A 14,052-nucleotide genomic window follows, 5' to 3' on the forward strand; every position below is an offset into this window, starting at 1 on the left:
ACGCATTTGTTTCTATTTCTTGTAGAATCTCATCGAATGGAATACGTCCTACAAACTCCTAACCTACCCCAAAAAAAACGTGGCAAAAAACTCATCGACTTTCAAGTTCAAGAGGCAAGAGCCCAGAAAATCAATCCTCCCACATCCCTCCAATGACCCTGATGCGTAAATCGCGTCAATTGCTGGCACACGACGGCACAGTCATCTCGCTGTACGGCTACTGGCTGTAGGGTAGTTTAGCGACCACATTAAAATCATTCCCCTGAAGGACAGTAGCTTGGACACACGCACAGCACAAACGTGGGTGTCGTAAATTTCGCTCTCCACAGCCGGAACCTCCTGTTGCACACACGCGCGCGTGGGTAAGCTCTCTTTCTTCCTTTCCAGCTGGAACGGCTTTCTCAGGACTCCACCTTCTCGATGGACGGCACACGCGGCACATATCGTGTAGCGTTGTTCTCCTCCACCACACAAGGCTGTCGCTGCTGTTAGTGGTCGGTCATGGGAACGATAACTTTATATACAATATGCACGCATTCCTTTTGGTGCTATAGGACACGTTCAAGGATCTTCTCAGGGTGCCGGCCGCCGCGCCACTCTAACGCCAATTCGAATTGCTACGACCATTACAGAAAGGGGTTTATCGCCAGCTACAAACGAACAGAGAGACAAACGTCCTTCAAAATTACCAATCAACAACAGTTCATCATACACCCCCCCATATACTTCGCTTCGCACAATCAGTCTTTGTGCTGTTGCAGAGCGTGATAAAGCATTCGGGAGGAAGGGTATGTGTAGAAAGTAACTTTGATAAATGAGCCTGAAGATGGATCGTATTTTCTCGTGTTTCTCTCCATTTTAACACTTTTGTTCATGACCGATAAACTTGAAGTGTGTGAAGTGTGTGAGTGTGTCTGTTAAATTACACCTCCGACAGCAAGCAACACACATATTGACACTTTCAATTGATCGTTTTCAACCTTCGGTACAGGATTGGCTGCTACACTCCGTTGTAGTTGCGTGAACAGTACTTGAAAGGGGTATAACAGCACTTTAATGTGTTGGATAAATAAGGTTGAAACTTTCTTATCAGTGTAATGTTGCTAAACAAACTTAAGTACAGTCTTTCTTCCCTAAACCACATTCTTATCAATTAATTCTTTTTGCCCTTTTTTCGACGATTCGCAGAGAAAAACACGACTAATTCAATTCGACGTAGTAGTACCAGCAACATACTCTCCCGTGGTTTCACTACTCAGACCGCAAGGAACCACCAGCTTGTGGGGAGGGGGGTTATGAGCACACAGAGCATTTGGAAGCAGGCCAATGGTGCTGATACAGGCACCATAACAACACAACATGCGGAGAGATAGCGCGTACGAAAACATCGATGCAGTTGTGTTATGTTTACTGTCTTCTACTTCATCTTCCTCTTCGCAACCCGCTCGAACGAAATCAGACGCACTGGGGGGAGAATGTAAGCCAATATGTTTACACAAGCGGGAGGCATAACCTTCATCGCTCGTCGGGCTGTTTCGGTTGGCTGGAGTAACATGATAACAGAGACTTCTCCCGCCGACAAACCCAGTGGTAGTAACACAACTTCGTCACACAGACCTCCTCTTTATCTCGCTTAATCGTATCGTAGTACACAGCACCATCCCAAAATTGATCGAGCACACGTAGTACCTTAAAAAAAAGAGGGGACAATTTTATTGCTTCCTTCGGCAAATACCCGCTGAGTCACATTGCATTAGTCACAAGCGCGGAAAGGTAAAAGCCCCCCTACGGAGTTTACTTTTCTAATACATTATCCGCACACAACAACAGCACTGCAATCACGTATTGAGGTGGTTCTCACAACAATTGGGCTTAAATTATAATCATTCTGCAAATCTGCAAGCCTCTGTAGTCCCCCGGGGGGAGTGCGATCCATATCTGCCCACGTGTTTTTGTCGGAGCGATTCGCAATGCAGTCGTCGTAATGAGTGGGTGTTCGAGTGGTGGCCGCTGCACCAGAATAAAGCACGTACGTAGGAAGACTCATGCTAATGTCACCATCTCCCCTTTTCGGAGAATTGCATCCTGTGTGTCACCAATTTTGAATGTAAGCGGATGAGCCATAGCGAACTCTTTTTTATGCTCTACTTACAAATACACTATTAGAAAAACTTTAAACTAAAACCTTGGATGACATAGAAGGTTTTAGTAGCCTTTTAGCCTTAGCTATATTGTAAGCATTGTGTTTCACAATAATAATCCACTTCAACACCTTTTCACGGTACATTTACTCTCAATTTCGTGGTTGAGTACTATCAAAAGAACGATGATCGAATTGCTACTTGATAAAAGCGGCCTTTGCGCGACAGTTTGTGGAGTCGACTCTAACACCCTTTTTTGCGCGATACACCAAGTAACGCGAACACACTTGCGGCACGTTGCGTCAGCGGACAGCTATGCGTGACGCGTTGTTCTCCTTGTCGCGCATATGCGAACTGGTTTGCTGGCGGACAACCATACAACACAACACAGAAAAACACACACAATACGCAGCGCTGGACCTAGAGAGTGCCTGGAAGGAGCCGTCGCCGCCGACGGATGACGCCTCGTTCGCATCAGTACCACTTATTACTAAACGATTTGCGTCGCATTCCATGTATCGGCCGCCTGTCTGTACGTGTGTGTATCTCGAACGATTTGCATGCACTTTTGCAATTTATTTATCATTCATCATTTGAGATGATCAACCATATTTACACACACATTCTTCCAACCTACTTTTCCTTGGTAAAACCTCGAACTGTCGATCACTGGGCTTGAGGCTGAAGGAACACGCTGCGCTGCACACGGTGGGTAATATCACGCTTACAAGACCGAACCACTCTCACTCACTTTCAGTTTCAGGCACCGACTCTTATCAACCAACTACAGGCAGCAGGCGTGTACTGTATAATGCTGTCTGCTTTCGGTGTGGCTTCGATCGTCCGCCGCCAGAATTACACGACCGCTCGGACCGACTGCCGAACGCACATTGGAGCAACACGGCGGATGGCGCACGCGGGACCTTAGAGGAAGCCTTCTCTCTCTCTCTCGTCGTTCGCGGTTCTCTCGTGACACGCGCGATCATTTGGAGTAGTGGTGGTGGTTGTTGTAGTCATTGCCACTGCAAGACCGAAGTTCCGAACGCTTCCCTCCACTTTTTTCTCCGGTTGTTTTGGAGCAAACACCAAATAGCGCCCTCCACCCCACAGAAAACTCCCTTTTTTGACTTCTCTTCTATGACGCAATGGTCCCCCCCTCCTTGACAGGCATGGAGGCGCCCTCTTACATGGGTCCACGCCACTCCAAAATGCGTTCAAACTTTACCTTGAGTGAGTGCATTACCTACCCACCCACCAGAACCTCTCTCTCTCTGTTAGTCGTTGAAGTCTCTTTTGCTCTCTTCTGTACTGCAATCCCAACCTTGCCATCTCCTCACGCTGACAACAGCATCAGAAGGCGTCGGCGGACATTTGTATACACCAACGCACCCCCAATGCACGCGTCTAGTTTTGCCGGCGTACGCCCAAGCAGTGCGCGCAAACGGCAGACGGCGACTACACTCACGCACTCATGCGGTGTGTCGCCGACCATTGGGAGAGGTATCCCCCTAGAAGAGGAGCGGAGGGTCGATATAGCTTTAGGGCTTCTCACTCCTCCGAGCCGAACCGAGTGGGTGATGCACTGGATTAAAGGCGATTCCGTCCGTTCGCCTTCGATCGATGACAGCGAGCGCGACTGCTTCGGTTTCCCATGCACTAAACACTTGGGGAGCTTGTGAATACAAAATGCAATGCTCCTCTTGCGTCAGGCGAGGCGACTCTCTAAGCGCAACCGGACACCGCTAGAGAGGCTTTAATTACGGCCTGGATTACAGTCAGTCGATGGCTCGATGCGCGCTAGAGTTATTGGATTTTCTAGTTCCTCTCGTAAAACTCAATAATCCTCTTCATTTATAGTCGCGTATATTTGTTGGACAATTTTTCCCACAAACTTCGTGGAACTTCCTTCTAAAAGGTACACATTTAATTCATCATCTTCATGAATTGATTAATATGGTTTTGTTTTCCCATCTACTTAAGAGAGTATGCCATGTGAAGCAAACGAATTAAGAACTTCTGGATGAGCTGCTAATGACGACATCTGCCCATCCAAACCTGGACGATCATTAAAAATGCATTAAGCACTAGCGAGCTAGCTGGTGTAAAAATAACGGATTACAACGGAAAAAACAAACAAACGCCCGATGAAGGTGCTAATTACTCCGGATCATTTAATACAACAGTCTATAAATAAGCGCGTAATGCTTAAAGCTTTGTAGCAATTAGAACATACACAATAGATCGCCTTTGAGACGGAGAAGAAGCTAAATTATAACGTAAGTGACACAGTAAATGCAACCTTAAAGTCTCGTTTGTCCAAAACATCCGTCTGAGCATTCCATTCCCTCCAATTAGCATAACACGAGCATGCTACTCTTCTTTCCGATACAACAAAAACACCTTAAACCCTAACCCAAAAACCCAAAGCCATCGTTTGGCCCTGAAATTCAAGGGTAAATTATTCAAGATGCGTGCATAATTAAATTCACACAAACAATCGATTCGGGGTAGAAAAGCAAAACCAAACGACATCACCACACACCGATAGGAAACAGCATTTCAGGAGGGAAAAAAAGAACACAAACTTCCGTGTCCTTGACGGTGCTTTGTTTCGTAGAATACCGCCAAACGCCCACCACCAAAATTCGTTCCCCGCATCCAGAATGAGCACGGGTTTGGCATGCTATAAAGCAATCATTCAACGTCAGATGTGTGTGTTAGAGGCAACAAGTCTGGGAAGGTCCGGAACTCAATTTCACCCATTTGCATATGCGAAGTGAACAAAACAAAAGGCAAGAAAGATTCCCTTTGGTTTTTTGGAGCCCAAAAGTCGAAACCTTCGTGGTGGATTGCTCGTAAAGCTACAAGGGAATGTGAACTATAGTCAACCGTATTGCAATAAGAACGGTTTTTATACAGCTTGTGCCAATCTAATAGCAATCACAGAGTACAAAGGTGACAATGTTCAATGTAGAACAGAAAAAAGACAATTGGAAGGAAAGGGTATCGTTCAACCCACGTGAACGGGGACAAACAACTGAAAGCATTTAAATTTCCGTTTGACATTGACCTTCGCCTACCGGAGCATTGAGAGAAGCACGGTTTTACGGAGATGTGTTGTCCTCAATATGAGCGTTTTTTCTTCTTCTGGGGTCTCACTCACCTTGTAACTACAAAGTAAGAGTATAGATAAATGGAACAATAACAATGCCCACCGCTATACCATACATCCAATTGCGCTGTCTTCGCGTCTATGTAGAGAGGTGGCCTCTGCTTAGCCGAATCGAAAGTCACACGAGAAGATAACAAGAAAACAAGAAAACTAAATGGATTAAACCCACGTTTTTCATCACAGATCGTGTAAGATCACGCGTACTTTTACCAAAGAGCGTTTAACATCCCGTGTTTCCGGCCCGGATGACGTAAAACCATACAAAAAAGAAACAAAGAGATTGATAGACGTTTGTTCTACGTCGGAGAGTGTTACCCAAATCTAGCCTACCCCGTATGCACGACACACACACACGTGCAAAATGCGTGGGATAGCACCACATATTCACATTTCTCTAATGGCAAGTGGTTTGTATACCAGTTTCCTTGCACAGACCGCCTAATGGGTCTCAAATCCAATTCAAGAGCAGCGACAAACGATCGGAATCGGGTGTGTTGGGATCCAATTTTTTTGGCAATCGCCACATCATTCCGGGGACACTTTTATAAGGTGCTTTTGTTTGTTTGTTTGCTCCGTTTTGGGACCGCAGAGAGCAAACGCACCTCGGTTTGATTTATCGTCACACATCCCGCGTACACCCGCGCATCTTGGTTGGTGTAGTTACCACGGGACCGGTTTCAATCGGGACAACACATTCAATGTCACGGTGTCCGTTGATAGAAGACGGAGGAAGTAGTGCACAATTGTCTGTCAATAACAACGGAAGTTGCCAAGCGAGTTTGATTGCCCGGTTTCATCCTTATCCGGGAGGTACCGACGACGTTCGACCACCAACAAACTGAGCTGGGCAATTCCGGGCCCGAAGTTGGTCCGAAACCTGCTCCGCGCCACATTTGGGACAAATGAATGGCCGTGAAAGAAATGACTTCCTGCTTACACTCCCCGGAATCGTAATGGCTCATCCGCCCACGGGACGAGAGAGGGGAACAGATTATTACGTCGTCTGTGTGAGCAGTGGTGGTTTTAATTAGGTAAGTAGAAATTTCATCATACAGAGCAGTACGTTTGATGTGATGCAGAGAGAAAAAACGAGACTAGAAAATGACCTTAAAAGGGTATGTATTTGAACGATATCGTTAGGTGGTAGGCAACAGTACCAAATTATATCATGATATCGACATAAATCATGATATCGACATAAATATAAGGAATAAATTTCATAAGTAAATTATAGCAGAATTTGCAAGTTGCTACTGAGCTTATTTCTGCCAATAGTACTATTAAACATGAAGCTATAATTGGTAAATTTACAACAGTTGGTCCACGATTTAGATGGATATCATGAAACTAAACAGCCAATTTTAGTACATGATATTACAGTTTTGCCACATTAAATCACAAAAATTTGAATCGAAAGCAAAAATGGGATAGACATCAGGTAAGGAATTAAGAGCACTATTAATTTAAAGCAAGTTTTGTTTTAATTTATAGCACTTTGAATACTATGATTTTGTAGTGTATCATAATCATTTTGCATAATTTATTTATTTTTAACCACTCTACTTGGCGCTCTAAATGGAGTAATTTGAGATTAGTTTAAGTTGTCTCACTAAGTAACCTTTATTGCCCGATTTAATAAGTATTCAAGAATGTCAAGAGAGTCAACAGCCTATTCAAGAGTGTTGACCTACCTTACTAATGCCTTTGAAATTTCATCCAAAACAATTGTGATGCAAACTGAATTTGTTGTAATTGTGTTCAATTATCATCAAATATACCAAATCCTTCAAAAAAGTTGTCACAAAATGAATAAAAATACAAACCAAGTAATCAACACAAAAAAAACTATCTCTCAGTATCTTGAAACGACTTTTCGTGGGGTAGTTGTCGCTCCTAATCCATTTTAAAAAAATCTTCCTCCCCCCATCAAATCGTTCATCGTTCGCTCTCTCTCACCTGAGAAGTCGGTCGAATCGGCATCTACATCAAGCGAGCAACTACCGATGGAATCTACACTTCTATCCATATTCCAACCGCGGGGACAGAAGGGTAGATCGCCACGCTGTCTCACTTGCTCGCGGTACTGGCCGCCGCTCACGTTCTGACCCGTGCTGCTGCTGCTGCTGCCGGGTGTGCTACTGCCGCGATCTTAATCGAGTGCTTGGGTTGAAAAACTGGTAGCGATGGTCCGGCGGAGGAATGGGAAGATTTAATAACACCACACCACTACAGCACCCAGTGCTGCCCGCGGTGTACTTCTCTCCTCACCGACGACACCGAAAGACCGAAGCTGTGGCTGCACACGGTCTGGCCAAATTAGGATGCATATAGAGGATGATGATACGGTCTATCTCTCCCCTGCACTCTCGCTCCTACTTGTGTTGTGTTGTCTCGCCAATTTTACCTCACCATTTATTATTCACACATAACACAACACATTGAACACACATAGTAGTACTGCACCACGCTCCTTCTTTTTGGCACTTTCGTGACCCCAGGGGGATGCACTAATCGCTGCCAGCAGATTATGCAGCAAGCTACTTTTCTTCTTTTTTTTAACTTCCACACACACACAAAACACACCGTTTAGCCCAATTTATTCAACGAGACACCACGTCACACCATACACACTAAATTACTAGAAGAGTGGAACGAGCAAATTAGTATTAAAAATGCATTCACATAGAAAAGTCGGAAGTCAATTACTGATTTCAAAGCAGCTCACACACTGAGAAAGAAACATAAGGCACATAAGGAGTATAGGAAAATAGGGACTGAAATATTAAAATCCACTTCACTTGTGACAGTCTGCAGCTGTTGCAGAGGAAACACTGAACACGCAATCCCCGCGGTCGCTCATGGCCGCCCTAAGGGCTATTCCCAATTTCCTCCCAAATGTCACTCTCCACTTGTGGGGGGGGTCTTTCGCTCTATCCACAGTGTTGCAATGGGGGCCCTGCTGCATTTATAAGCTAAAATAGGAAAATGTTGGCTTGGTGGAGAGACGGAATAAGCATACTCCACGAGGGAACGCAACCGTAAAACACGACCGGATGTAGCATTTAGTAGAAGCGATTGCGGCTCCACCTCTAAAGAACTATTCTTAATAATAATCTCCGCAGTGCAGATTTGGGAATCGTTTTGGAGAATTCATAGAAGCAGAGCACGAACGAACTCGGCCTGCTTGCCTGTATGCCCTCCGGGAGCCAATTCCGGGGACCGAGACAGTGAGGGACTACAATTTCCGTACCAAAAATGTCTATTGCCGGTGCAGGTTTCACGGCTAAAAAACTGGGAAGAGGGTCGTCGCTTTTTAGAGGCAAAATCGTGGCAACACTGCGCTCAGTTTGTCTCTGCTTCAGATAATACTACGGCAGAACCGCATCGCCGTGTCGCGCGTGAATTAAACCGTTCGCAGTTCGTTAATTTAACGGAACATTTTCTTTCGCCGGAGTGTTCCCGCTCGTACTTTGGGGGAGGGGACGTTGTGCCGTGAATGTCGTACTCTGGGGCCGGGAGAGTGTCTTCTAAATCTGGAAATAAAAGAAAAGAGAGCACACGGTTTAGTGATGCCGTTTGAGGTCGTCCCCGGTTGTTGTGCGGCTAATGGAAGCGGTGCACACCGGTGTGGGAAAGTCATTATAATTTAAATCCCGAAGGATGGGGGTGGGGTGTTGTGTAGAGGTGTGAGTGGAAAACTGTCACGACAAAACCAAACCAACGTTAGACGACGACTCGCTTTGGGGTGCGCGAGTAAAAGTTGATCTAATGATAGAGCGTTTCTTTACAGCGGTACACACAAGCGGTGGTGGTCGGGTGACATCCCGACGAGAGATGGAAAGACAAACACACACAGCAGATACATGCGAACGCGACAAGAGATGCACGTGCATGCTCGGTTGGTTTGTGCCGGGAAATTCTTACAATTTTAGAATTCACTCCGCACAACGTGTTTCTGCCTAGTACCCCCGGGCGGGGCGGACTACAAACTACCGAACTCCATCGTAGCGGTACCAAATCGCGTAGGGGCTCTAACGACCAGACAGCACCAACACACACACACGCACTTCACTCAAACCACTCGTGGGGGAAGTATAAAAAAGATGCACATCCTTCCCTTCAACCGATGCAAAGGAAGGGCCGCGTTGCAGCATTTCGAATGACAAAAAGCCACCCATTGTGGCACATCGGTGTCGGAATTTCGTAGCAACGAAACCAACAACCTTTGAAATTGGATACCCCGGATGAAGGGTAGCTGCAGCATACAGTACACACTGGTAGGGCCATGTTTTTCGTTTTACCATCAGAATGTCATCTTTTATTCTTGTTCGGTCCCACCACCCGGACCGGGGGGGCGAAAGGTCATTTGTTGCCTTTCCCAGCAGAGTTCGCTCGGAGGTCTGAGTTAAAAGGTCAGCTAAATCTGGTACGCAAATGGTAACCGCTATTGACCAACTGAGGAGAAGAACAACAAATCCCACTGTTCTTCTACTCAGAACACGCATTGAAAAAGGTTCTTGTTTGGTTCTGCTGCTCCCGAAAACCCGCTTCCCAAACGCATCTTCTCTAACAAGTACCTCATGCAGCATACTATAAGCACACCTCTCCCACTCTACTCCCACCCACTACTAGTAAAACGTGCACCAGGTACTTAAAAATAGATCATTCTATTTCGGGAGCCTTCTTAATGCACGTTCTCTCTTCTACACTTCTAGTGGAAGATGCACTGCAGCGCGCGCGCTGGGGACTCTTATCCGAAATAGAGGGAGCAAAAGCAGCATTGCACCTCATAGGTTGAAAAATGCACTCAACGGAACGGTAACATGCCCCTGCTGTTCTTGTTGGGACACGCCAATCAAGCTTCCACCGAATTGTCAAATGCAGTTGCAGATGCAGTCTACTGCCGAAAAAGTGGTGTTAGTATTGATGATCATGTTAAAGCGATACCAACGCTCCAAACGCAAGATGCAACTGAACTTAGGCACAAGGTGTGATTCTAAAAATACGTGTAGACACACGCGTCACGCGATATTTATAACACGCCGGGCAAGAATCTTAACCGTAATTTTGCACCTAAAACATCGTTAAACTACGTAAGGATTTTGGAGACGCTTAAATATGGTTAAACAAATAAATCAACCTCAAAAGATGCTCTTAAGATCACTCAGCTCATTACTGAGTGCTCCATTAGGTGTGGGTTTATTACCCGAGAGAGTGGTGGTGACAATCGAAACCTCGCAACACTAATTTGTCAATCTGTGTGTGTTTGTCTTTGACCACTGAACGTGACGTCATCGTCCTCAAGTGTCCGAAAGCTACAAGTATCCCACCCAACCCCTCCCAGGTGGGGTGGCAATCAGACACAGAAGATGGTGATGATCTCATAAAGACCTTCGCTAGAAGGCATTGCATCATTCGGGGAAGAAAATTTTGACAAATTAGTCATACATTTTTCAAATGACACCTAAAGCCCGTTTTAGTGTCCCCAATTTTTATGTCACCATTGCAACAATTGCGCTCCGTTTTTGTACGCAACAGTGCTGCCATGGTTTGTAATTTGAGTGTCATTAGGATGGAAATGAAATTTGATCATACAAGACCTATAAACCTATTTGGGACACCCAGCAGGGTCAAAGTTCTTGCACCGTGGAGGTTGTAGTAGGATTGAGATTTCACTTTCAATCGTCAAACAAATCGCCCCCAACAGATATTCAAACCCCCTCACATTCCTTTTACGCTGGACAGAGCGCGGTCATTCACTTTTTTTTCACTCTCCCCACAACCACTCTTCCTTTCCTGTTGTATTCCACCACTTTTCTACAGCATGATTCACCCACGGAGAAGATCAAACAATTTGGTGTCCAAAAACAACATGTGCGCTTTCATCACGTCCGAGAGAGAGAGAGAAAGATATAGAGAGAAGTGGCGCATCGCACATACGCACGCACGCACACAGCCACAGAAAATCCAATCAACACACGGGACGAGGGCGTCATTCTTCGGCACCCACGAACAAAATGCATCGCCGCATCACCAACATCTTGGACGGCGGCGCCCACAAATTTTCGAAATAATCCCCACAAAAACTGCCTTACGTGGTGGTGTAGACCTTTCCCCGAGGAATCTGACGATGATCCAAAAAAAAGAGAGAGAAAGAGAAGAAAAATAAACACAAAACATGGAATTTACACTATGAGGCGCGCTGGGGCTCGGTATGTTTTGAAGCAACCCATTTTTTCGCAACCGATCCCCCAATTTTTACCCTCATTTTATTTATATTCGGACTTAATACAATAACTTATAAACGTCGTAGATCGACACCTACACGCTGCTAAGCTTGATTTCGTGCCTTTTCCCCTCCCAATAGGGTCCCCAATAAACCGTTCCCTTTTTTTCGATCCTTTTACGGGTTACGGAGCAACAACTTTCACGATGTCCATATTGGTTGCAGTTCATAAGAAAGAAACAAAACATTCAAAAGGATGTTCAAATATGGTACACACGGATACGATTTTTATGCAAAAAGGCATGCAGGAGAAAGTGTTTTATTATGTAGGTTTAATGTAATAATTATGAAATGTTTATGCATCACCCTAAGATATTAAGGAAATACATAAATCCATAACGTTATAATTTCTTCCAGCTCTACTCCAATCTTCCACAGTTGTTAATACCCAAAACAAGCGTTTGTGTGCGTAATTGTCATATCAAACAACGATCATGTTACGATCACGCTCTCGCCTAATTGTGAATCTGATAATACATTATCTCTAACCCTAACAAGCTCGGGGGTTTACATTCTTCCAGCTTCTCATTGCTAATTGACTACAGCGAGCACCTTTGAAAGAGATCGTTTTCCTTTCTATTGACTGATCGGTTTCACTGATACATCATCCAAGCCGGTGTGGTGACAATGTCCAGCCCTCGTTTGCTTTCCGTTCGCTTGCATAGCAATTAGTAGTAGCAGAGCACCGCGTGAAAAGTGACATCGATTACAACCATCCAATTATGCTAGTGGTGCCGCTGTTTATGTAAAGCGAAAGAGCAAAACACTAAGCTATTATATTGCTGGACAGTGTTTTATCTATGGTCCACGTTTAAGCGCCATTTTAAAAACAATTCAATTTGCGTTACATTTCAAATTCACCGGAATTCACTGTACCGCAGCCCCACTTCCGAAATGTGATAAATAATTCATCTCTTCTACAGAGAGCCGTTTTTTCCGAGCCGCATCAAACCCTTCTCCTCCTCATTCGCAAGAAAAAATGCGTTTTTTGTAGCTCTTTTTTGGAGTCCCAATCTTTTACTCCAGAAATAAAACAGACAAAACAAACAAAAAAAAAGCAATCAAATGCATATTTTTAACGCTACACCAACACCGCACACCTTTGGGCGAAAAAGCAATTACAGGTGAATGGATACAAAAAGGAAGGAACAAAAAAAAGAATTTGCGCATATACAAAAAACATACAATCATTGACCACCACAGGGTGTGTGTGTTGCATGAGTGAAAGTTTGATGAAAATATGTTAATTAAAGATCATTAAAGTAAGTGAAAAAAACGAGAGCAAAGGTAAACACACGCAGGAACGCACCACAGACAGTTTTGGAGGGGGAATTGAGGTGTGCGTGTGGTATGCCGTTTTCTCACTTTTTGGTCAACATCATGGGGAGCTGTTGGGAGTGCCCTCACCCCCCGTTCGCTCGAGGGTGGCCAATTTCACACCAAACAAACTGCTCACTCTACTTTGTAATTACAAAGTGCTCCCCCAAATGGCGCCCAAAGGGAAACACGAAGGGAGAGGAATTTGATCGTAAATTAATGCAATATGCAAATTGCTTAACTAAAGGCAATGGTAGAAAATTCACTCGCACCAACCAAATCGGAAGCGTATGATTAGTATTTAACACCTTGCCAAGTGGATAATTTGAGTGAAAAAGGAAATAATTTGGAGTGTTTTTCATTTACATTTGGAATGCATTGCGAATTCCTCCCAACAGCAACATTCTTTATGCAGCTAAAGTCGACATAGTCGACATGGGATAATCAGTGCACCCAAAAGTGCAGCGAGTGAAACAAACACGTTTTTAAACAATTGATGATATTGCTGCCAATCATCATAAACTTTAAAATTCATGCTGACACACATGCCACACACACACTTCCAGCGACAGATGATTCATTTTTCCCGAGCAGCCATTCAACCGGAGCACGGCTTGATGACACATATTTCATCAGCTTGCCATAATTGCTTCTGGATGGATGGGGCACACTTTGTCCAAACTCATTCCCATACACTACATCTCTCTAATCGATTTCCGTTCGAAGAACGAGTCATCGATGAAGCGGATCAACGACGTCAGCGTCAGCACTTGACTGCTGAAAAGAACTGTTGTTCTACCATGCTTGACATTCCCTAAATGTCTATTTCTCATTCCCCCCTGACAAAACCCCCAAAATCTGGTCGAAAGAGCCACTTTCAAACCATTAATATCCATCGTTATTCCTATTTTTAATGCTCTCTCGTAAGAAGTGGCAGCCTTTACGTTGAATGTCATCGGAGAACTGTAAGCGTGACGTTTCCAGACTAATTTAAGCATCTCATTTTCCAGCCCCTCTTATACTCCATAGGTCCTTACACTTGTGGTCCCGCTACGATCGAGTCTAATGATAGAGGCTCAAATGGATTTATGCCTAACGTTGGTTCAACTTGCCAGCCCAGCCAAACACGTGTTCCA

The 14,052-nt window shown here is 44.7% G+C and overlaps 1 protein-coding gene across 4 annotated transcripts in view; it reads right to left on the reverse strand.

Annotated features, from left to right (window-relative positions):
• LOC120905205 (uncharacterized protein DDB_G0283357-like) overlaps window positions 1-14,052 on the reverse strand; it is a 38,807-nt gene that overhangs the window by 5,929 nt on the left and 18,826 nt on the right. Inside the window, exon 2 of one of the 4 annotated variants that reach the window (XM_040316083.1) lies at window positions 7,270-7,951. In XM_040316083.1, coding sequence (XP_040172017.1) covers window positions 7,270-7,339 — 70 coding nt within the window. In that variant the 5' untranslated portion in view covers window positions 7,340-7,951. Of the gene's footprint in view, window positions 1-67; window positions 184-2,778; window positions 3,041-7,269; window positions 7,952-14,052 lie in introns of those variants that run through there. The other 3 variants (XM_040316086.1, XM_040316085.1, XM_040316084.1) reach the window with 3 other exon arrangements.

The sequence above is a fragment of the Anopheles arabiensis genome, chromosome 3 (genome assembly GCF_016920715.1).
Source record: "Anopheles arabiensis isolate DONGOLA chromosome 3, AaraD3, whole genome shotgun sequence".
NCBI classification, from domain to species: domain Eukaryota; kingdom Metazoa; phylum Arthropoda; class Insecta; order Diptera; family Culicidae; genus Anopheles; species Anopheles arabiensis.